This window comes from Pyxicephalus adspersus, chromosome 4, assembly GCF_032062135.1.
Source record: "Pyxicephalus adspersus chromosome 4, UCB_Pads_2.0, whole genome shotgun sequence".
NCBI classification, from domain to species: Eukaryota; Metazoa; Chordata; class Amphibia; order Anura; family Pyxicephalidae; genus Pyxicephalus; species Pyxicephalus adspersus.
Window position 1 is genome coordinate 89,865,763 of NC_092861.1, and position 22,453 is coordinate 89,888,215.

At 38.0% G+C, this 22,453-nt stretch overlaps 1 protein-coding gene across 6 annotated transcripts in view; it reads right to left on the minus strand.

Annotated features, from left to right (window-relative positions):
• Positions 1–20,992, minus strand: part of BCLAF1 (BCL2 associated transcription factor 1) — a 23,358-nt gene extending 2,366 nt beyond the window's left edge. Inside the window, exons 1-12 of one of the 6 annotated variants that reach the window (XM_072408940.1) lie at positions 20,859–20,965; positions 17,294–17,338; positions 16,126–16,250; positions 14,687–15,601; positions 13,097–13,729; positions 12,834–13,003; positions 7,795–7,900; positions 6,381–6,471; positions 5,378–5,550; positions 3,567–3,717; positions 1,511–1,657; positions 614–808 (exon numbers count right to left, since the gene is read on the minus strand). In XM_072408940.1, coding sequence (XP_072265041.1) covers positions 614–808; positions 1,511–1,657; positions 3,567–3,717; positions 5,378–5,550; positions 6,381–6,471; positions 7,795–7,900; positions 12,834–13,003; positions 13,097–13,729; positions 14,687–15,601; positions 16,126–16,223 — 2,679 coding nt within the window. In that variant the 5' untranslated portion in view covers positions 16,224–16,250; positions 17,294–17,338; positions 20,859–20,965. Of the gene's footprint in view, positions 1–613; positions 809–1,510; positions 1,661–3,566; positions 3,718–5,104; positions 5,277–5,377; positions 5,551–6,380; positions 6,472–7,794; positions 7,901–12,833; positions 13,004–13,096; positions 13,730–14,686; positions 15,602–16,125; positions 16,251–17,293; positions 17,339–20,858 lie in introns of those variants that run through there. The other 5 variants (XM_072408936.1, XM_072408937.1, XM_072408941.1 and 2 more) reach the window with 5 other exon arrangements.
• Between the last annotated feature and the right edge of the window lie 1,461 nt (positions 20,993–22,453).

The window sequence follows — 22,453 nt, forward strand, 5'->3', positions numbered from 1 at the left end:
CCCCCCTTTACTTCCATTACGATCGTTCATCGTCCGTGGATCTGAGGATGGTTGTTCGGACGATAAGCCTTGTACACAAGCAAGATTCTTATCCCATATCAGCCCTGAGGCGATTATAGGACGGGAACCATTGCACGTGTGTACCTAGCCTAACTCCTGTTTATGTGCAAAGGAGTTCATTCAGTCCCAGGAAACCCAGCATATCCCTACATCAAACACTGAGCAGAAAAGGCAGCTTTCAGGCAAGTAAGCATGTTTTATTGCAGAAGGGACATTGCCTGTTCCTTTGTAAAATAAAGACCTGCTAGAATGCAAATTTTAAAAGTAGAACTTTAGTTCTGGTTTATAAAATCTTTTGTCGTCCATAATTCCTGGTTTAAATAGCACCAAATTGAACTGTATGTATATGTATCCTTATATAAGCTCTGGTGGTCAGTTTTGTATATTTAGTATCTCACTAAGGGAATTTTCTATTTTCCAAACATGCAAGCTTTGAGTTTGAAATGTTGAAAAAATTCCCTGCTTACACTGCACACAATTTACAGGACAATAATTCAGTCCTAGGAGCAGCTACACAAAACCTATAATTTCCAAAAGCACTGTCAACACCCACCTTCTCCTCTTTGCGTCTATCTTCTAATACTTCTTCCTCATCTTCTAGAAGACCATCTCCTTGGTATTTGTCATGAGTCCATTTTGGACTGCTTCCAGACTTCTTAAAGGGAAATCGCCCTCTTCCACGTTGAAAGTTACCACGACCCCTTGCTCTTCTTGCCCAGTAATCCACTCCATCGTCTCGGTCATCATGCTAGATGAACAAGCCAAATATATGAATCTAAACCTTATGACAGATATGACTATTGTCAAATAAACATTTATGTATATGTTAAATTACAGAAGCTCCAAGAAAATAAAAGCAAACCCTCAACTTATTTTAGCATTCAGACGTGCATAACATGTACTATACTAAGCGAATATTTAAAGCCCAAAGGAGAGTTTATATGCTTATTATATATATCCCAGAAATAGAACAAAAAGATGTTCAAAATCTTAGTCTTTTCTGTAGAATGCAGCCACAGTCCAAGTAGAAACAACTGTTCCTTGCTAGACTGCGGCAGAGAAGAACTTTGATTTATGTGTGGAAGCAGTGGTCCCTCTGAAGAGGCTTGAGACATCATCTGCTAAGTCACACCAATAGTTCTGCGACAACAACAAGCCTCAATGACGCATAAAGAGCGCTAGATGGGCCAAGTAAGACTGCTGAAAAAACTACTGCTTCCACACAGAGAACAAATGGTTCTCCTATGAAGATTTTATTTTAAATGTTGATCTATAGCCTTATCCTTTTGATTAGTTTGAAGTTGAGCAATCTGATAATTTTGTGGACACACATCGAACATATTGTCTTCTAATTTTATTGAAGCCTAAGCTGAGACAGCTGCTCGTGATAAAAAAATGCAATGCATTGTGGGTAGTCTGTTCATGCAAAGGTAAAACCTTGAACACCCACCAGAAAGTATTTCTTGCTTTTGGGAGTATATTCTGGATCCCACTCCTCCTCTTTAGGACGTTTTTGGAAACTTGGCGTTGTATTCACAGGAGCAGCACTTGTCCCAGCAAACACCCCTCGTGCACGACCTCTGCCTCTAATTCGAAACTGCTAAACAATTGGTTTAATTGGCAGAGTGTTCGGTATGGGCATAGACAATATTAAATGCTTGGTTGACTTATATATCAATATAGCATTTGCTGACAAATTAAAAAAATACTAAAAAAAAAAAAAATGAACCGATACTGTAATAAAATAGTACATAACCGTACAACCTGTGCTGCTCTTAAGGAAAACAGTACTGGGAAAACTATGATGTTCCCAATTCTGATGATCAGAGAATATTAGTACACTAGTTGTATCTGGGTTTACCTATTTAATCTAAAAGACTGATCCAGGACAAAAAAAGTGAGACTGAAGTCAGAATTCCTGATGAACATTCTTATTTCAGATCTGTGACCATAAAGTACTAAATAACAATTTCACTGACAGACAACCAGTCTTTATGTTGGTTAAGTAAAACTTTAAGCAAAGTACACCCACTCCCCCAAACACATACTTTTACTTAACTTCCCTACGGTTCAGCCTCTGAGGAAAATAAGTTCTTAGTCAGAGCTAACACAAGACAGACTTCCTCCTCTCTATCACCACGTGACTGCTCAGCTCCAACCACCAAACCCCAGCACTGCTGCATAAAAAGGGGGGAACTAAATCCTTCTTTGGATATGTTCTTTGATATCAGAGGCTAAACTGAGCTAACAAGGAGGAGGATAGGCATAAGTATGCACTGTTTTAAAGGGACATTTTGCAACAGTTGCTTTTGCCTACATGGGTGAAACATGTTGGCATTTAAGGCTGGCTTGAGTACTGCTTTAGCGATTGTTGCTAAAAACATCCACAAGCCAATTTAAATACCTTTTACTTTATATAAGCTCAACACACAGACAATAATTTCTTATACTTTACTATTATGCAGCTAGGTAATCCCAACTGTCTCTCATTGTCTTAACTGCCTTAACACTCTCCATCCAGATTTAGGATATGAAGTACAGCAAAACCATTGGTGTTCAAACAGTTGCAGATTTTTGGGGATGTGTTGGTGCCAACTAATTTAGAATAGCAGAGATGGGAATCTCTGAATCACAACATAAAATTGGGAAGTTTTTCTTAAAGGGTTACTAAAGCCAAAAACAAGCTCACTAGTTGTGGTGTCTGTGTTACATTTTATTTTTAAGGCTAGAACATTTTCAGCAAGTACAGAAAATTGTTGCTGATTTGATCTCACTCTTCGTGAGCTTCCTCCTATAAACAAATAATTTTATCGGCCCCAACTAATGAAGAAGTACAAAAGGCAGGTATGTTTGAAGCAATGCAGGTACCTCATCTAAAAATTGTTAATTTCAACATATTACATTTTAGTTTTGGGCTCTAGCTTCCAACTAGGTATTTCTCCCTTGATTGCACAGAATAGGTATGCCAAGCAGATAATTCATCCCATACATTTTGAACTTCCACAAAACAAACAAAGCTCTACCATGACAGATAATTGATCTGTTGTGATGTGAAGCCTAAACTCTAAAGTGAATATATGGTAACAGCAAACAACAGGAAGCTGCTTACAACTACCCCATATGGGGCACAGGCTGTGCACTGGGATAGGTATACATAGCTTCCTTTACATGACAGCAAACTGTTGTTGGTGATTCAGAGATGCTGGTTCTTATTGAAGTACTGAGTTTTGTATTTTGCAGAAGTCGCTGCAACAATGTTTAAAATAATAATCAATATATATATATATGCTGCAGTTTTAACATCCCCCTCCTTCTCCACACACACAGAAAACTGACAGAAAGGTGCACAGATAATCATCATTTAAAGATACCACACATTATCTAGAAATACAGAGCACAAAAAAAGAAATAAATCTATGAATACTCAAGAAGGCATTCTCTTACAATTAAAATACACATATGCCAAAAAACTTTTAAAGTACTATTAAAGGTTCTTGACAACTTACAAATGTTCCTCTTGGCCTGCTGATTCCTTGAAAACCTGCATATTCTTTGGGCTCCAAAGGACCTTTAAACTCTTCATCTCTGCTTTCCTTCTTATTGTCCTTCTCATCATCTGATAGAGAAGGAGATGGCTCAAGTTCTTTTCTCTTTTTACTGTAATAGAAAATGAAACACACACACAAAAGCAAATCTTAAAAGTGAAATTAAACATACCTAAAAAAATTACACAAGTACAAAACAAGTAAACATACGCAAAAAGAATTGAGTACTACTTGTAGCGTGATCAATGCTGACAGCACAGTAATTCCTCCAAACAGCGTGTTAATCAAATATACAAGGCTTAAAGCGGACATTTTACCGAGAATGATGTAAACTGTCATTTCTGACCTCAAAAAAAAAAAGCTGCCACTGTTGAATACATTCCTTAGAATGTGTTCAACAATGGCATCTTACATATATTCTTAGTGATAAGTCCAATTTAAGGTTCCTTGACATGTTTTGCATAAAGGCAAACTGGTGTGATGTCAAAGTGAATGTTTTTTTAATATTTCCAGTTACTGCATGCCATATTGATGAGGGTAGACCGACTTTACTTTAGGTAATCTGGCTAGGTCCGTTTTCTTTTCCTCCCTCTGCAAAGTGATCACAGGTAATCCTGCCAGTAAAGTCCATTAAATGCAAATTCCTGTTATTGTATAGTAACATTGCTGCAATGTTCTTCAATTCATATTAGAGTAGCCAGTCTTATATAGACTGTGCCTGATTGCACTACAATGGGATGCGGAAAAAAACAGAGAAGGGAAATGGCAATAATCATTGTTACCACTGACTCACAAGTGTGTAACCTGTCTAGTCCTGCTTACTAATTTAGCACTGTCATGGATCTGGAAACCCTCCAATTGTGAGCTGCAGTATTTTGTTTTCTTTAGAAGGTTTTTACAATACATGGTGACCAGATTTAGTATTTGTTTAGACTGTTATACAGGAGTCTTTAATTGTATTTTAAGTTGTTGTAGTCTTTACCCCAATCAGCCTTGTGGAATTGAATTTTTTATTTTTACACAAAAATATTTTGCTTACAATAAAGAACATAAGGCAAGGTCCATATATGTAAAAGGAGCACTTATTTCCCTATCCATGTTATTACTGCCTATAAGTGTACACCAAGAGCCTGTTCATATTTAAAGCTAAAGCTGCAATTGGCAGGCATTTTTAAAAAGGTAAGGGTTCTGAGGATTCTATTTTTTTTTAGGTAGGTAGTTCCTATTTAAACATAACTTAGAGGCAAGGACAACAAGCCACAAAAATAGAAAACTCCTAAACATGAACTGCCGTTCTATGGTCCTACTTTTAAAACAAGTAGCAACATTTACCACTATCATTTTTGTAGGCACTCAAACCGGTTTTTTTTACAATCTTTCCTTTTTCAAACGTATAATTCTTTCTTCTTTGCAATATATTGTATTGAGAAACATTGGCAATCAGTTATTTTCACTGTGGTGTTATGAGTGGAAAAAGTGCGGAATCAAGCATAACGAACCAGGGTTCTTACACAAACGAGTTCTAGAAATGCACAGCATTGAAGTCCAACTTCCTGATGTAGCCTGGACAATAGGACACAATAATTTGTCATTTTTTTTTCAGTTAGCTTGCTATTCCAAAGTTTTTGTCCTCATCCACCATTAGTCGTGTAAAAGACAAATACAATTTTGCTGTAAAACAAACAATTGTGGTTGTTGGTGTTAAAAAAATCTTTAAGAATAGGAAAGTAAAGCAGTCACAGTGTTTGGTACGAAAGACAGTCAAAGCCTACCTCTCTTCCTTGAAGACCTTAGATTCTTTCAGGTCCTTCTGCACCTTTTCTCGCCTGCGAGAATCACTAGATTCCCGGGAGCATTTTGATTCTCCTCGTTCTTTACTGTGCTCCTTCTTGCGATCACTTCTCACATCAGTGGGGTTGTCATGTCTCTTTAGCTTTTTTTCTACCTGTAAATATTGTAGGGGTTGAAGTGACACAGAACCAAACAATATATTTCCATCTCTTTTGACTCTTGGACTTTAAACTCTTGGGCAGTTCATTTCTGTCTGGATTTATTTGTCAAAAAGCAGTACATCTTTCATGAAAATTTATTTTACAGTATAATATAATAGTATGAGTATAATAGGAATTTGAAACAAAAAATCATGTCAAAATAATACATTAAAAAGAAAACAAAAATTAATAAAACTTTGACATGCTTTTGTGCTTCTAAATTTAATATACTCATACTAATATATTATACTGTAAAATAAATTTTCATGAAAGACAATGTACTGCTTTTAGACAGATAAAAAGACAAAGGCTTAATTGAATGCAACACAAAATAATTTGAAATTCCTGCCGCTCCCCTATTGATGGCTGTACGCACCAACGTCACCGGGAACGTCAGTGCACTTGCCGGGGGACAGACTGAAGGAAGAGGACGGGGCCAGAGGATGGCAGGACACCGAAGGGACAAGGTAAGTGTTTATTTTTTACTTTTTTTTTTTTAGCAACCCCGACTTTGATTTGGGGCTACAGCTTTTAACTTGTTTTTTTTTACCCCGAGTCATACTCTGGCTTACTGCCCAGAGGGTATTATATCATATTAAATAAAAATATATATAATGCTAAAATAAGCAAATTTCTTTTTTTCGTGCCAGTAATTTATTTTACATTTGTTATGGTCTTCCAGCACAAAGACCAGTATGGCCTTACAGTGAATTTAACATTCTGAACTATACAAGGATTTTGTCTTCCTAATAAACCTTATTAACAAAATAACGCAAGTGTATACCTTTACATGCTCTTCCTTTACAACCAAGATTTGATCTTCGTTCTGAAAACATGTCTGTCTTCTCTGGGCTTTAGGAGAAAATTCTATCTTCCTACAGCAACATAAAAAAAAAAAAAAAACATAAGACATGCAAAAGGAAAAAAAAGTATTCATAGCATACCTAAAAATATTCTCTTTAAAGGCAGAGCGAGGAAGGATTTCTATTCCTTTTACAGGTAGTCCCCGGGTTAAAGACGTCTGACATACGGACGCCTCCTAGATTTCCTGCTCCCTTGTGTGCAGGATGGAAGCTTGGAGGGGGCGGTTTGCATGACTTGCAGAAGAAATCTTTTGCTAAACACAGCTGAGGTTGTGGATGATGCTAGGGAGGTAAGCTCTTTCTGCAGCCTCTTGTTACTCTTTAATGACCAATACAAACGCTGCAGTTGTTTCTTTTTACATAACAGCACAGCTTGATCCAGAAGTTAATGAATGTCTAGGCTCCATAAGGTTTTTTTTTTTTTTGCTTTGTTTGTGATTAACTCACAGTGAGGATTTTATACAGTAACGGACACCATGCTGCCTAATATAATATGTTGAAACAAAAATCTGTCCTGCATTTATTAAAATAATGTACCTGTTCTGACTTACATACAATATCAACTTAAGAACAAACCTACAGTCCCCTATCTTATATGTAACCTTGGGACTACCTTTACATGGGGGTTGGTAGGTGGTAATAAAGAGTTCACATTCAAGCATATTTGTTTTAAAGGCAAACTTGCATTCATCAAGATAAAAAAGGTCATTAAAAACCTAAACCACATCAAAAGTCCTCTAGGCCCCATATCCGTTACAGTCAATTAGGAAGCAATATGATAAGATTACCCATTTCAGTTATTTATATATTGCATGTTTCATCAAACATTACTGCAGATCATAATTTTCATACTGTAGTAAAACAAAGCAGTCCTCTTCATAAAACAAATCCATTATTCCCAGGTACTCACAAGCATTTGTTGCAGAACTTTCGATATTTATGATTATGTCACATCACAAAAATTTGCGTATAGGCAAATAATCAAGTAAACTATATCAGAACAAAATGCATGTTAGACATTAAGGCAAATCACCAGTCACCAGTATTAGATATGTTTTCCTTGCAGCTGAGGTTTTTAACCACTGACTCACCATAACAGTTCTACACTGTGTCTCAGCTTGGAGATGGCCATCTTAGTAAAGGCAAGACTTTACTTCCTTAGGTCAGAGCTTTCAGAAAGGAGGAGAACAGAGAGCAGCATAGAAGTGCAATCACCAAATCTTACAGAAGATCTCCTAAGATTTGCAGTCAGAAGCAGTAGATCTCACAATGCAGATATTTAGTATGAGTATTTGAGTTTATTTCTATTATAACTATATTAGATACAACACATACCTGTGTATCTCAGGACTTTTTAAATGGTCTACACGTTCCTCGGTGACAGTCTGATACTCTGCAAATCTCTCATTAAGGGTCTTTCCTTCACCTTTGAAGTAATGTTCTGTTGGTTGTAGAGGAGAAACACTGACCCATTAGTAATTACGCCTTAAACGAAAAGCCATTTTTTAGAAAGTGTTTTAGTCAAGCCAAAAAATATTGTACCTCAATTAATTAAAATAATTACATAAAAATGTACATCCAACCCACATTTTGTTCAAATGTTTGGAATATCAGAATAGGTTCTATTTTCATGTATACTTAAAAGCGTACCTAAAAACTCAGAATTTTCACTTTACATAAAAGGGTGCAGCACAGCCCCCAATTCTCAATCGCCTAGGCGATTTGTCAGTTTTTAGTTTAGTTCCTGTTTAACAAGTACCATGTTTGCAAAGCTACTCAACAAATAGCCATGTGAGAAAAAAAAAAAAAGGAGTTTTTTTACAAGTAGCCAGAGACCAGGAGAGACCTGGTATATTCATTAAGAAAGTAAAATGTTGAAAACAGTAGTATTATGGATTGTTAAGCTATGTACACACGTCAGATGATCCTCGTCCGATAATCGCTCCAGGGCTGATCAGACGAGAATCTGGCGTGTGTACAGCGCTCGTCGTCAGGACGTAAATATGTAAGTGAAGAGGAGAAAGCTCTTTTGAATTCTGCCAGTGGAAGGTTCAATGGAGGAGGAGAGGGGAAAGTGACACCAAAAAATAGAAAGGAGAATAAATGCAAAACTACATTTTCCAGAAACTAATTTTATTACCAAAATTTCATCCTGTAATTAAATTGGGAACACTTTGCATTACAATTAAGCCATGTATCAACAAAGAAATGTAACGTGCAATCCCAGGAAGAAGTTGATGAGCAATTGTCTGACACAGGAGAGGTCCTAGCTGTGTGTGGATAGGTGCACAGCTACACAATGAACTTTTCAATAAAGAAGTTCAATTTTAAAGGTAATACATATACATTTACACTAATCAACATTACTGCTTTATGATTATGTCTTGTTCAGTTTTGGATTTAGTTGGTGTGTAGGAAGTCACCGGTAATACTTACACTGCAAATGCAAGAATTCTAGCAGTTATATTTACTGTTTTGGTTTACTTTGTGTCCTTTGACTGGAACAAGCATGCAGGTGAGTGACTGAAACCTTACTGAACCCAGATGTCTAGCCTCTATTTGTAATAGATACCGTTTTTTATTACATATTTATTAATAAATAGGAGAAAGTGGTGATGCAAATACACAGGCTGATCCCGTTGACCTTTCTGAAAATGGCAGATGCCTGACAGTCATGCTTCCATTGTTTTAACATTTTGATTCATTGACTCAATCAGCAATTTACAATAATATTCTTGATATGCAGCTAGGTAAGAAATTCTAAATATTGAAGACAAAGAATTGCAATGAAAGACAGGCAACCGTTAATTTCAGAAGTAAATTAGCAATCGTTCATATTAATAAATAAATTGTAAGGAACAAGAATTGTTTCACAGTCTCCTTTTAGACACATTATACACTTATATAGTAACAGAAACTATTGTTTTAAAGCTGCACAAAACTCATTATCGCCAATTTAAAATATTTTTTCAGTATGTTTGGCATCATGCTTTGCTGTAAACTTTTCTTAAAAGACATTTTTCATGAATCTTTTCCAAATAATATTAGCAGCCAGTAACAGCAGTTTAGGTTTGAAGCTCCATGCAATTAGTAATAGCTTTTTCAGCCTGAAATTCACACTCCTTTAATTGGCTGACTGGCCAGCTATTATTTCTGTGCATGGCTCCTGCAGAGCTGATGGGAGGCCAAATAAAGTTGTGTGAGCGGCACAAAGCTACGAATTGCGAGGCATAAATATTGAGGGCAACGCTGCTGACCTTTGTTAAAATACTAGCTGCATGGCTGTCTTCATGATCCAATGGCTTCAATAGTTTTCAGGTTATGACTAGAAAAAGCATGCAAATCAGGAAAGCCTGGAAAAAGCCAGAAGCTCTTAATGGCATACTTGACCTGAGATTGCGTCTCAGAAAATACCGAAGCTAGAAAAGTTCATACATCGACAAAGTTTGGCAGAGAGAAGTTTTGGGACACCACACAGTGGTCTACTTTTTACAAATCAAATGTAGAAATGTAGGGCATGGGGTGAAATCATTGTATACAGCCCCCTAATTGTCCCCTCAATCTAAGTAGCAAACCTATCAAGTTATTGTGTATGAAAGTGTTGTGCTTTATAAACAAACCCATTGCTCCTTTACTATCCACAAAGTAAATGTTCGTTAAGAACAAAAAAGGTTACAGCCTTTTACATTTATTAATCTGAAATATGTTTGGTTGACATTTCTCTACATACATTGTTACACACTCAATGTTCACACGAAAACACTAAAAATCTAAAAAATAAATTAAAGATTTCTTTTATAGATCAGAAAACATATCATGAACTACAAAAAAAAAAAAAAAAAACAGGTGAAGAAAGCTTTCTTCTTTTATATAATACAAACAGCTTTATTAACTTACCGCCCAGCATCCAGCAAAAGCCTCAATATCAAGCAATACACCTGGAAAAAGCCACTAAAAGGCTAGTGCTTCAAGCTTAATCCCAGTATACTCAGGACATTTTTTGGAGCTAGTAATTCAGAATGTTTGGCATTTTTTTTGCATCAGCAACAGTATACTTTATTTGGTTATATTGTGCCATTTCAAAATATTTTCCAGGACCTAGTCATAATGAAAAAGAAATCAACACTGGGCACTTCTAGGTCATGGTAAACAAAATGGATTATATTCACAAACATGACAACAGTGAAAAAGAAGTGTGACTTTCCCAGATTAGTTAGGGATAAATCTTTTTCTCTGGATCACTCTACTTCTCAGTACAGTAATTCAAAGAAACAAAAAAAATCACTTTACTAACGTTAACCCTGGATTCTCTATGTTTGCCATAGTTTATGCACAATGTCACTGAATACACAAGTAATGACATATCAGAGCATTTTGGGCCTATACTGGACATGCTTACCCTCAGTCCAGTTGAATGTTCAGTTTAAATAATTCCCTGGTGCATCAAAACAAACGAGGGGCAAGTCTTCCAGACATGTAAAGTCTAAACCAACAGAATGTTGTGAACCTCTGCAAAGAGACTTGAAGTCATTACTCCCATTAAGACTCCTGGGTCACCTGCCCATACTGAAGCTGAATGATGCTGTAAGAGACTTCAAGCTGACTCAATGCCTTGAAAATACTTCAAAATTTCTGTACACCCCATTCTTACACAACCCAAAGCTTACAACACCTATAGACTAAACCCTCTTTTGGTTTCATGCACCTGGAATGCATTAGATTCATAAATAAAATGAGAAGGTTTTAAGGAAGTATAAATGATCCAAAATATGAATGGTTTTGCTACACATTGCATCTGCTGTGATGCTTCCCATTCATACAGTGCTTTGTATATGTAATAGTCACAGTAAACTAGACTTGTTCTTGTAATATTAAAGATGATTTGTAGCTTCCAAATGTTACCCGCCAATATTACAAGAACAAGCCCAGATGAATGTGATTCTTACTAGACATATTCTGCATACTTGTTTAGGAACTAAGAGCCATTAAAACCAGATAACTTGTATTTTCAATAGGTGATTGACAATAGTAATGTCCATACATTTGTAATACCAGGTGGGTGCTGCAGGGCATCTATGGAGACCAAAAGCAAACTATCATTCAAAAGCATATCAGCAGCTGTAAAATTATTTATCCTTAAAGTGGTCATAACTAATAGCAAAGTCCAGAGTAAGACAGAACGCTAACTTTTGAATTGACATTTTCATAATTCTGTAATGAAAGGATAGCTGCAGCCCAAACACTAATAATGTAGCCCCCCATTTAGATGACTGCTAGTAACAGAACATTGTACAGACCTCGGCATAGCTTTAGTATTTTCTCTAATATGCAGATGTAGGACTCTGATGTATGCCTATTCCAGGCTAAGTAACTATAAGTACTGAAACCATTGAAATAACAAGACAACTAGGCAACTAATATTTCTAGGTCAGCAGGAAGCCTCCTTTAAGTTCTGATTAGTTTACAGATTGTTCTGTGAACACAGCTTTACTTCAAATGCAAACAGTTTAATCCAAAGACTTCAGCAGTAACACAAAAATAAGTTTAGCATACAAATCAGTTTAAATACACTAAAGGTCTCCACAAATATCTTGTTACAGAATGTTCCACTAAGCCAATGTCTAACTTTTTAGGTAAATCTAAAACAATCCAAAGGCAACCAACACATTCTCAATTTTTAAGCCATTTCCCCATTGTTTTAACACAGTGAGTACATATAGTACAGTAACATTTATGTAAATGGAGTTATGTATTGAAACTAAAAGTAGCTGACAGCGTTACATTCCACAGCCACTGCACCCAGAAAACCAGCTTATTCTATTGCCTACTGTATTCTTCAAGAAAAATCTTCCAAACGTTCGAACCTAACAATAATGGATCTGGGCTACTCCTTGGATTAAAGAGAACTACATTATATAATAGGATAGATTTCATACTGTTAAGCACTGTACATCAACAGATTCCAAAGCATACAAAATAATAGGATAACATTAAATCTTATCATTGTGTCAAATCATATGAGGTAAATATTTTTTTGTAAATACGCAATTTATTTGTAAAAGTAGAGCATGTATATAAAGCAACTTGCCAACTTCCAATAATGGAAATGGCAGAACCGAAACATGACCCACATGTACGTAGGTAATGGTTTTCTAAGTGGACCACTAAGATATGTACACTTAGCGACTGCTAAATATCACAAATGTTTGATAATGTCCTAAATAACGCAGCTCCTGTGTTCCAGGGGTGGCGGGCTATCCTCATTGGGCTAAGTGACTGTCTTTTGACAAGAATATTTCTAAGGTTACTATTACCTGCTACCATGACCACTAAAATAAAAAAAATACGATTTTGAAGATCGAAAATTTGCTTACCTTTGACGAACTGTACCAAAGCCACAACATGGTAGATAAATGATTCAGGGGATGTTTTGCTGGAGAAGGGCATCTTCATATGGTCAAAGATGGATCTGAAATCTTTCTGTCTCTTGACTGAATGTACAAGGGTACTGGCTAGCAGGCGGTCATTTGCCAGAGTTGATGGCCTTTATCACATGGCAAAACAAGGAAATATTACTTAACTTAAACAATAAATTTTAAAATGATCCACCTATAAAAAAAAATACAATTCTCATTACCTGGCATCATCAAGGGGTACGGGCATTATCCGGAGCTTGACCTCAGGGCGGCGAGACTCTGTTGCTACCATCCTGATCCTAAGTGGACTTTCCTCCCTAAATACTATATTTTCTTTCAGGTCATCACTCTGCTGTAATGATAGATTGTAACTAAATGGATCTTTTATCTTTTCAGATATCACTGGTTCTGGTGACTTGGAATCTTTTTTAGCCAGAGGCCTATCAATATCTCGATCATCCTCCTTATGTCTTTCTTTAGAGGACACTTTATGTCCCTTACTTTCCCTGTTCTTTTCCCCTTCTTTAGCCACTTTTGTGGGAGTCTTGGACTTATACTTTGCCCCTTCCTCTTCAGGGATCCAATGGGATGAAGAGGAAAAACCTTTGCCTTGATCAGCTAACACAGCCTTCCTGAACTGCCTATAATCCTCAACTTCCTCTTCGTTTTCAGAATGAGTAAGGAATTGAGTTTTAACTGGCTCTTTTTCAAAGAAATAGTCTAAAGCATCTGAACTGCCCCAGCTTTTGCTTGGTTCTGATTTTGACTTATCTAATACTCTTTCTTTTTGGTTGTCTTTCTCTCTAACGTTTATTCGTTCAATGGGAAATAACCTATGCTCTTCATCTGTATACCTGTAGATATAAAACAAGATTTAGTTTATCAACACCTTTACAAGACAATTAAAATAATGCCAGCTAGAAAGTATCAGAAAGCTCTTGTTAGGGGGAAAAAAACACATTTGCTTTTAAACCACCATCTGAACATAACAAGTCTGTTGCTCATTTTTGATTGCAACAGGGTGAGCTGGTACACTGTGATGCTTTAATCTACAGTGCTGCAATTTTCCTCTCCGAATTCGAACAACTGTGTTCCAGTTGTGATGATTGGTCACCATAAGTCACCCTTCATGCTGGTCTCCAAAGGGCCCTGGAGTGCAGTTGGTAGTCATCACACTGGCACTGGTTTATGATCTGTGGCTACGGACAAGCATACCTACCAACATCTCAGCTTGCTGGGTGTTGGCTGTTTTTTTCCTGCCGGTGTGAGTCAGTATTGTTTTTAGGGGCCAGAGGTCAACTCTAAACTCTAAACAAATATACCAAAAAAACTAATGTACATGTGTACCTAATCTTTCTTGATAAACTCCCATCTTTCAATGAATAGTAGCACTCAAAACTAAATGAGACAGAAGTAGTGGATATTTAGGCTCTGTTGCGTTGCCATATGCAACAAGGACAAAAGGATAGAGAAGAGTTGAAATGAAAGCTTATCTGTGTGTTGCTGATGCTAAAAATGCTCAATCAGCAGGATGCAGAATGGACAGAGAAGACACTAATGTAATCCTAAAAAACAGAGAAAGTGTCCCTCTCCCAGCTGTTTTGCCTGTCAAAGATACAGAATTTACATAAAAAACACCACTGTACAGAAATCTTTTACCAGAATAAAATAAAGTGTGTTTTGTCTGCTTTCAGATTAGTTGCCTGGAGTTCAGCCCTAAAATTACCCCACAATGAAACGTCTATAATCCTAATATATTCATGACAATTTATTCAGTGGGAGATTATACCTAGATGAAGATTATTTCTCACCTTTTAGGTATCTTTGAACCCTTAGCAGTTCCTTGTTCTATTTCATCTGCATACAGCGAGTAGTGGGAGTGTCCTTCATCACGTAAAGGATGCTGGGATAGCACAGTCTTTGCTGGACTCTTTTGAGATGGGATGTCAAATGGGCTGTTCTGGGAAGGACTGTAGCGTGTTGAACTATTGCCAGCAGATCCCGAAACTGACCTTTCAGGACTGTGTGCTATGGAATGCGAATTTTGGGACAAGGTATCCTTACCCGAGTGAACCACACTGAGAATTGGACAGTCAGACTGGGAAGAGCTCTGACTGGGTGGTGAGGCCACTTGCGAAGGACTGCTAGGTGACCTTGGACTGTTCTCGTATGCAGACAGTCCTGCCCAACTCTCACCATGCAAATCAAGTTCTTTGCCAAGTTCGTCTATTGGTTCAGAGGGGTCGAAAGCATCTTTATGTTCATCGCACGATTTTTCATTTGTAGGACTTTCTGATTTATTAGCCCCTTCATTTTTTTGTCTAGCTTTTTCTTGAGAAGTACGAGATTTTCTTACTGGCGACTTGCTGTAACGTGAAGAAGAACGGGAGGTGGATGATCTTGCCGAATGTGAGGACTTGTACGATCTCTGAGATCGGCTTCTAGATCTTTGAGATGATGCAGATCTTCTCTTTGGGCTTCTGGAGCGAGACCGACCACGCCGAGGACTACGTGAATACCTACGGTTCCATGTTGGCCTGTAACCACCTCGGTGATATCTGCCTCCACCTCCTTGGTAATAACCTCTTACTCTTCCCCTAAAGCCATAGGGGCGCCTCATTCCTCTATTATTTCTGTAATCTCTTCGGAAATCTCGGTTGTAATCTCTGTTATAGGGTCTCTCTCTGCTCCGTGACCGGGAGTAGGTTCTTGACCGAGATCTGGAACTAAAATTTGTAACAAATTAAAATGACAAGTATACTTTAGCCATGTACCTTAAAGTGTGGTAATAGGGTGGTGAAAGAAAGCAAACACACTAGATGAAAACAAGTGCCTGAATCTAAATTTCTTTAATATGCAAAATTCCCCAGAACTTTAAGAAACTTAGGAAATCATTATTTTGCCAGAGACGAGAGCATGGTCAGGGTCAAAGAGGACGTGCAAAGGACTTATCTGAAATCAGTACAGCAGTGACTACTGTTTAGAGGTTTAAGCATTCAAAAGAAATTTGCTGATTGGGTACTGTGCATAAAAGCCAGCAGGAGGAATCACAGCGTGCACCAGACACACCTGGGAAAGTCAAATATCTGCAATGGCCAGTCATTTGAAACACACAATCAAAAGACAGGGACACTTTAATATTATATATATATATATATATATATATATATATATATATATATATATAGCCCATTATGTTCTCTGGAAATAATACCATGATGTAATTCAAGTTAAGTCCAGATTTTATTACCTGTATCTTTTCTTCCTGGAATGCGATCTTGATCGAGAAGATGATGGTGACCTAGATTTTGATCTTGAAGAATGAGACCTTGAATTTGATCTCCCCATTTTTTCAAATATTTACACAGCCTGACCCTGCAAAAAATAGAAAGTGCATGTTCACAACAGCTTGTCTCATCATAACTGTGGGTATTAATTTACAAGCTGCTTTACAAAAACAAACACAGACATTATAACTATATTAATGATATTATTACAGCTTCTATTTGTGCTCCTCCTCTAGTCTGAAATTGTCACTAGTCTCCTATTAGGTAAAATAACTTTATTACTCAGTTTATCTATCTATATAAATCTCCAATCCCATACACACTCCATATATATTCCGAAACCAGCAACCACCAACAGGGGTCATCAAACTTTTTTGGCCACTAGGCCATTTCAGGGGTTGGCAGGAGCACACTAGGCCGGACTCCCTCTCGAGTCCCGACCTAATGGCTCCACCCTCCACCAGGGGCGCCCCCCGAAGGGAATTCCCTCTCCTCCGCAATGCATACAAAGGAGAGGGAATGTTCCCTATTTACCCCAGCCGAAAATAACACTTCCGCCGCTGGGGTAAATAGGGAACATTCCCTCTCCTCCATATGCATTGCGGAGGAGAGGGAATTCCCTTCAGAGAGCCACAGCAAGAGGAGGCTCTGAAGCCGCGGGTTGCCGGCCCACATTAGGACAGATCGGCCAGGGGGCAATAGGCCGGAACAAACTACCAGCTATGCTGTATCTGGCCTAAAGGCCGGAGTTTGCTGACCTCTGTTCTACAACAATCCTTCCATTCTGTTACTGTGTTTTTTTTATTAAATTAGAAACTTATAGCATTACAAATGACCACATGGTTGTAAATTTTGCAGTTCAGTCACAATATCAACATAAGCAATTACTTTAGGAATTACACTATACTTAACTGTATAAGTATCAATTTCTGTCTAAGATATGATTATATTTCAAAACAAAGATTACAAAAATGCAGTCAATTTTAATCTAATTTTAGTATTGGTTTTAACAGTCATCACAAGAACAGAATAAAGTATATATAACAATAGGTAGTATATAGATTTTGAAAATACTTTATAAAAAATAGTTTGCATAAAGAAAATACTTAAAAATAATTGTCTTTAACTGACCTTTTATAGCTTGACTTGTATGTAAACTTATATACTGACAATCATCTGTAAAAATAAATATAGTAATATGACCAATCTTCCCAACAATAATGTTTGTTCATTCTGCATTGCAAAATGTTGCTTCTTTTACAGTCGTCTTCACTTACCGCAGAAAACAAGCTGGGAAACAAAACAAATATAGCACGGTTGTATAACAAGGTTCAGTGATCATGCACAAATATTCAGTAACTCCAAGTGAAGGAACATTGTAATAAGATGAACCATGAGTACCGTTGTGGAAGTACCAGGTATCAACCGCTGTCTATGGAAAGAATTGTCAGATCATCTTCGCAAGCAGGGAGTGGAAAGTCAATTAAAATATTATAATCACTCCTTCTTGTTGGTAAAGAAAGCACATCTGTGGGTTTCATGAAGTATTTCGAGGAAAAAAAAGTTACACAACAATGTGTAAGACAATGAACTTTTGATCTCTATAAACGTAAAACACTTTTTTGTAGTAACCTTGTATTGCCAGCTACTTGGATTGTTACTGAGCTCCAGAAAGAAAATGTAATTTCACTAAATAAAAACTGCACCTCAAAATGTAAATGTACTAACAATGCTACAAACTTGCAATAATGGTTGCTGTAAATCAGGGGTGTCAAAATCAATCAAATCTGGCCCGAAACGTCCTTTTTTTTTTGCCCCCCCAAAAATTTCTAAAATTAATTACAGCTGTCCCGCCGCTACTACAATATCTGGCATCACTCGCCTCCATAGACCAGCGGCCTCTCTGCCTATGCGTGGCCCCGCATTGGACTGTTCTATAGACGCAAGTAAACCCGGGAATTGTAGTAGCGGCATCACTCGCGTGGACCAGTGTTTACTGAATTCCAAAATCACTTTGAAAGCGTGGGAAGTATAAACTAACATATTTTCTAAATCATAACTGCTATTAATCTCTTTTTAGTCAGCTCACTAAGCATTACATTTATTGCTATATATATATTATACCTAAACGCCGGCGGATCAGGTAAGCGCTCTATTTACTAACCTTCCCATAGGTTAACATACCCCGAGTGTGACTCGGGGTTACAACTTTTTTCTACCCCCGAGTCACACTCGGGGTTACCTCTAGGGAGGTTAAAGGACAGTAAAGCAGATTATACAGTAAAGTATGCGGCTATCTTGAGCTACATACACAAGGCAGATGATTGTCACCAGAGACCAATGCTGAAAATCTAGCATGTGGCCCCCTGACATTATTTACCAGGGTGAGTTAATGATTGACCCCTGGATTTTGCATTGGAGGAGAGCAGCGCTGGGTAACGCTTGCTTGTGCTCCCCTTTCCATAGAGCAAAACAGCCCTGTGTGTACAACGCTCATTTATTCATCTGTCACTGAAAACCATCACAAAAGATCATTTCCAGCCACAGAAATCTGACTTCTGTACAGGGCTTTACAGAGAGCACTGATGTCATGACAGATCTACTACAATATTCTTGCAAGCATAAAGAAGCAGCGGCTTAGGGGTTCCCTCTATGGCAAACAAAGGAAAAAGAACCGAATACCCATTCAGAGAATTTTTAACCTACATGAAATCTCCTCATGGATCTGTAATCTCTTCTGGCCCACAAAAATATATCGCTGTAATTTAAGTAAAAGGAAAACATGTAAGGCTGCCACTGCTGACTTCTGGAAATTCTATTACTTGGCTGTCATTGGTTTTAATACTGGAAAAAAAAAAATATGAAGCGTGGTTTGTAAAACAAAGCTGAAACTCTTGCTATATGCACACTAGTAATGTGGGTCACTGGTACAGCAAGACAACCAGAACATTTTTAACACTGGATAAAATGGATCTTAAACTGCAACTCCACTCTAAACATATTTAAAGAAAAAAAAAGCTAAGATAGATACTGTCAGGTATTTACTTCTTTCCTACATCAGGGAGACTTCAATTTATTCAGAGGGTCTTTTGAAGAGAACTTGTGGACAAGTGCACCAAATAATCCAAACCCAGCCTGTGAAAGATGCTGAATATGAAAGCCTGGCACACACGGGCAGATCTTCTGCGAATGTTGTACTCCACTGACTGCCCTGATCAATATTGTGGGTCAGAAGTCTAAAAACACATCACACACATACAATATTCTATCTCATTGTGCAGCATGGTGGCTCAGAGGTAGCACTCTTGCCTTTGCAACGCTAGGTCCCAGGTTTGAATCTCAGACAGGACACTATCTGCATGGAGTTTGCAGGTTCTCCCCCTTTCTGTGTGGGTTTCCTCCCACATCCCAAAAACATGTAGTAAGGTTAATTGGCTTGCCCTCAAAATTGACATATGACTATGGTAGGGATATTGTGAGGTCCTTTGAGGGACAGTTAGTGATGTGACAATGGACTTTGTGCTGCGTAATATGATGGTGCTATATAAATACTGTGTAATAATAGTGAAATGAAACAACAGACAGATGGAATAGCTAAAAGTAGTTTTTCTCGATTTTAAAATGGATTAGAACCCCTGTGATGTTTTGTTCACTGTAAGTCTTGTAGTCTCCCCCAATTTAACGTGACCATTGTGGCCGAGTCATTATAATCAGGGTCATTATTGCAGGGAGACGGGCGATGTCCCTTCTTTAATAAAGCCGCTTACCTGCCTGGTCACTTGCACAGCTTTGGTTGCCAGGGAGACCCAGCATGGCTGATATAACCAATCAAGACGGCCAAGGATCATCCATAAACGGAATAAAAAAAAGATGGCGGGACAGGGGATTGGGCGAAGGATTAGTTCTGCTCTAACAATGCGAAAAACAAGGAGTACATTCTGAGTCTGTGCTGGAAGGGGAATAGAAATATTACATACAGGCCTTATTTCAGGGAAAACTACGGGATAACATACTTCCTATAACTTCACCTTAGACAAGTAATGGGGAGTCTTACCAAAGGAAGAAATATAAAACATATTTATAACTTATTATATATTAGTATGAGGTAATTACATTAAGGAAGAGATATAACAATTGCAAAAGGCTGAGCTTTATCTGTATGTGCCAGAGATGTGTGGCTGCAGCAGGTATGCGACATTCCCTGGCATGTTTTTAGCTAACCTTTGCTTCCATACAGGATGTAGGAGATGATTGGTGGGAGCACATCACATGACAGGGGGGGGGGGGAGGCATTCCACAAACATGGAATGGTCACATGACCACAGCTGCCATGGATCTACACCATGGAGGGGGTAAGTATACATCGTATTCACAGGCTGGACTTACATTGGAGCACCTAATGACTTGAAGATAAAATGTCTGCAATGACTCCTGAACACACAGCCTATAAATGCTGCATCTCCCCTGGATGATAATGGCGGACATGACAGAAAAGCCTTTATTCATCAACAATATAGAATATTTGAACCGTGATGGGAAGGTTTAGGCACAGCAAGAACCAAGTAAGCCATTCATGAGGCGAATCTAACGATAATGAACGCAGCATCATCAGTGTGTAACACAAACATAACAAGCACAGCGCTATAAACAGGATATCCATCAGACATTGCTTCCTGTCAGGATAGCGGCTACACACCTGACAGACGAGCGTAGCTCACACCCGCAGCCAATACACCGACATTCCCTTCCAAGGCCCGACACAAGGCGAATATGAGAGGAAGTTACAGAACCGGAAGTAGAACGCGAGGGGGGCGGGCATGTCGTGATTCCCGGAGCGGCGGCATTGGTCAGTCTTCTTGTCTATCACAGAGCTCTGCATTGTCACGTGACTTGGCCAACCTGCATGGCATTGTAAAACTGTATTAGACTTGTCAGAGCAGTACAAATAAAAACTCAGTATACTTAGCTAATACATAAGAGGTGCACTAAAAAACTAAAGGTGTGCAAAGTCTTGCAGTTTGTTTTCCTAAAAAATCAGCCACAACCTGAATGGAAAATCCCGTCTTGCCGGTGTCCCGTGAAAAGGGACCCTGCTTTCTGTGTGGAAGCAGTAGCCTCTCTACAAGGATCTCCTCCTAAATTAAAGCCTTAGCTTTCCAATCACCTAACCTTGTGATTCTTGCTGACCAGAAAGCTTTGACTAAGGCTAGCTACACACTTGCAATTGTTCTTATCTGATAATTGTCTCAGGGGCGATATCGAAAGAGAATCTGGAGTGTGTACAACACTCATCGTCCATCATCCTAATGACCGTCCTGGCAGATCCACGGACAATGGACGACTAACGATCCTGATGGAAGTAAAGGGGGAGAGCACGAAGCAGGGTGCCAATACCATCATCCCCCCCTCCATAGAGCAGAACGGTGCTGTATGTACAGAACGTTCATGCATCGTGCAGTCGTTAGTCGTTGAAAAAGGATTGTGAAAGATCCTTTTCAATGATAATTATTGCACCTGTGTACATAGCCTTACATAATGGAGCTCTATGGTCACACAGAGATATGTCCCCATCCTCTGTGCCAACAAGGGGTGCACTGTGGCTTCATCATATGACCATAAGCGTACACACGAGGGAGAAGATTATTTCTAATGTCATTATGTAATGGTAACACTAAGCTTTATTTATAAAACAGGAAATCAGAAATTCCTTCAAACATTCCTTCGTGGGAATGTCTGTTTCCCTATTTTATGATGGCTTTGTTTGCTAAATTTTAGTAAAATTTTTTTGTATTTTATTAGAAACAGATGCACAAATTTTGTGCAACATAAAAATTTGCAAATACTATCTTTTATTTTTACAGGTTTTTTTTTAATTATGTCAGAAAAAATAAAAAGTTTTGGGATTAAAAGTAAGGTTCAGGTTCAACATGCTCTTAATAACACATGGTTTATAAATAGAAACCCTTTTTGGACAGTTTTCTAACTGAAAATATAAAGCTACGGAGGGTAACACTTACCTCTGATGCCCTCTATGTTGTCAGAATCTGCTGTCTTTAAGCACTACCCTGGCTGAAAATTCTTTAGCATATGACATTTTTGGAAGTATTAGATGCCGTATGTATCTCTATATGATAAGATTTCCTTTGTTGGCATCAATGACACTGCAAGACATCATAGTAATGTAAGGGTCAGCCAAAGAAGGTATTCCACACCCAGAAGTGTCCAATGCTGAAGCCTGTGTAGTGTTGGAAGACACACACACACAAATTTTTTTTATAAAAATATTTTTAT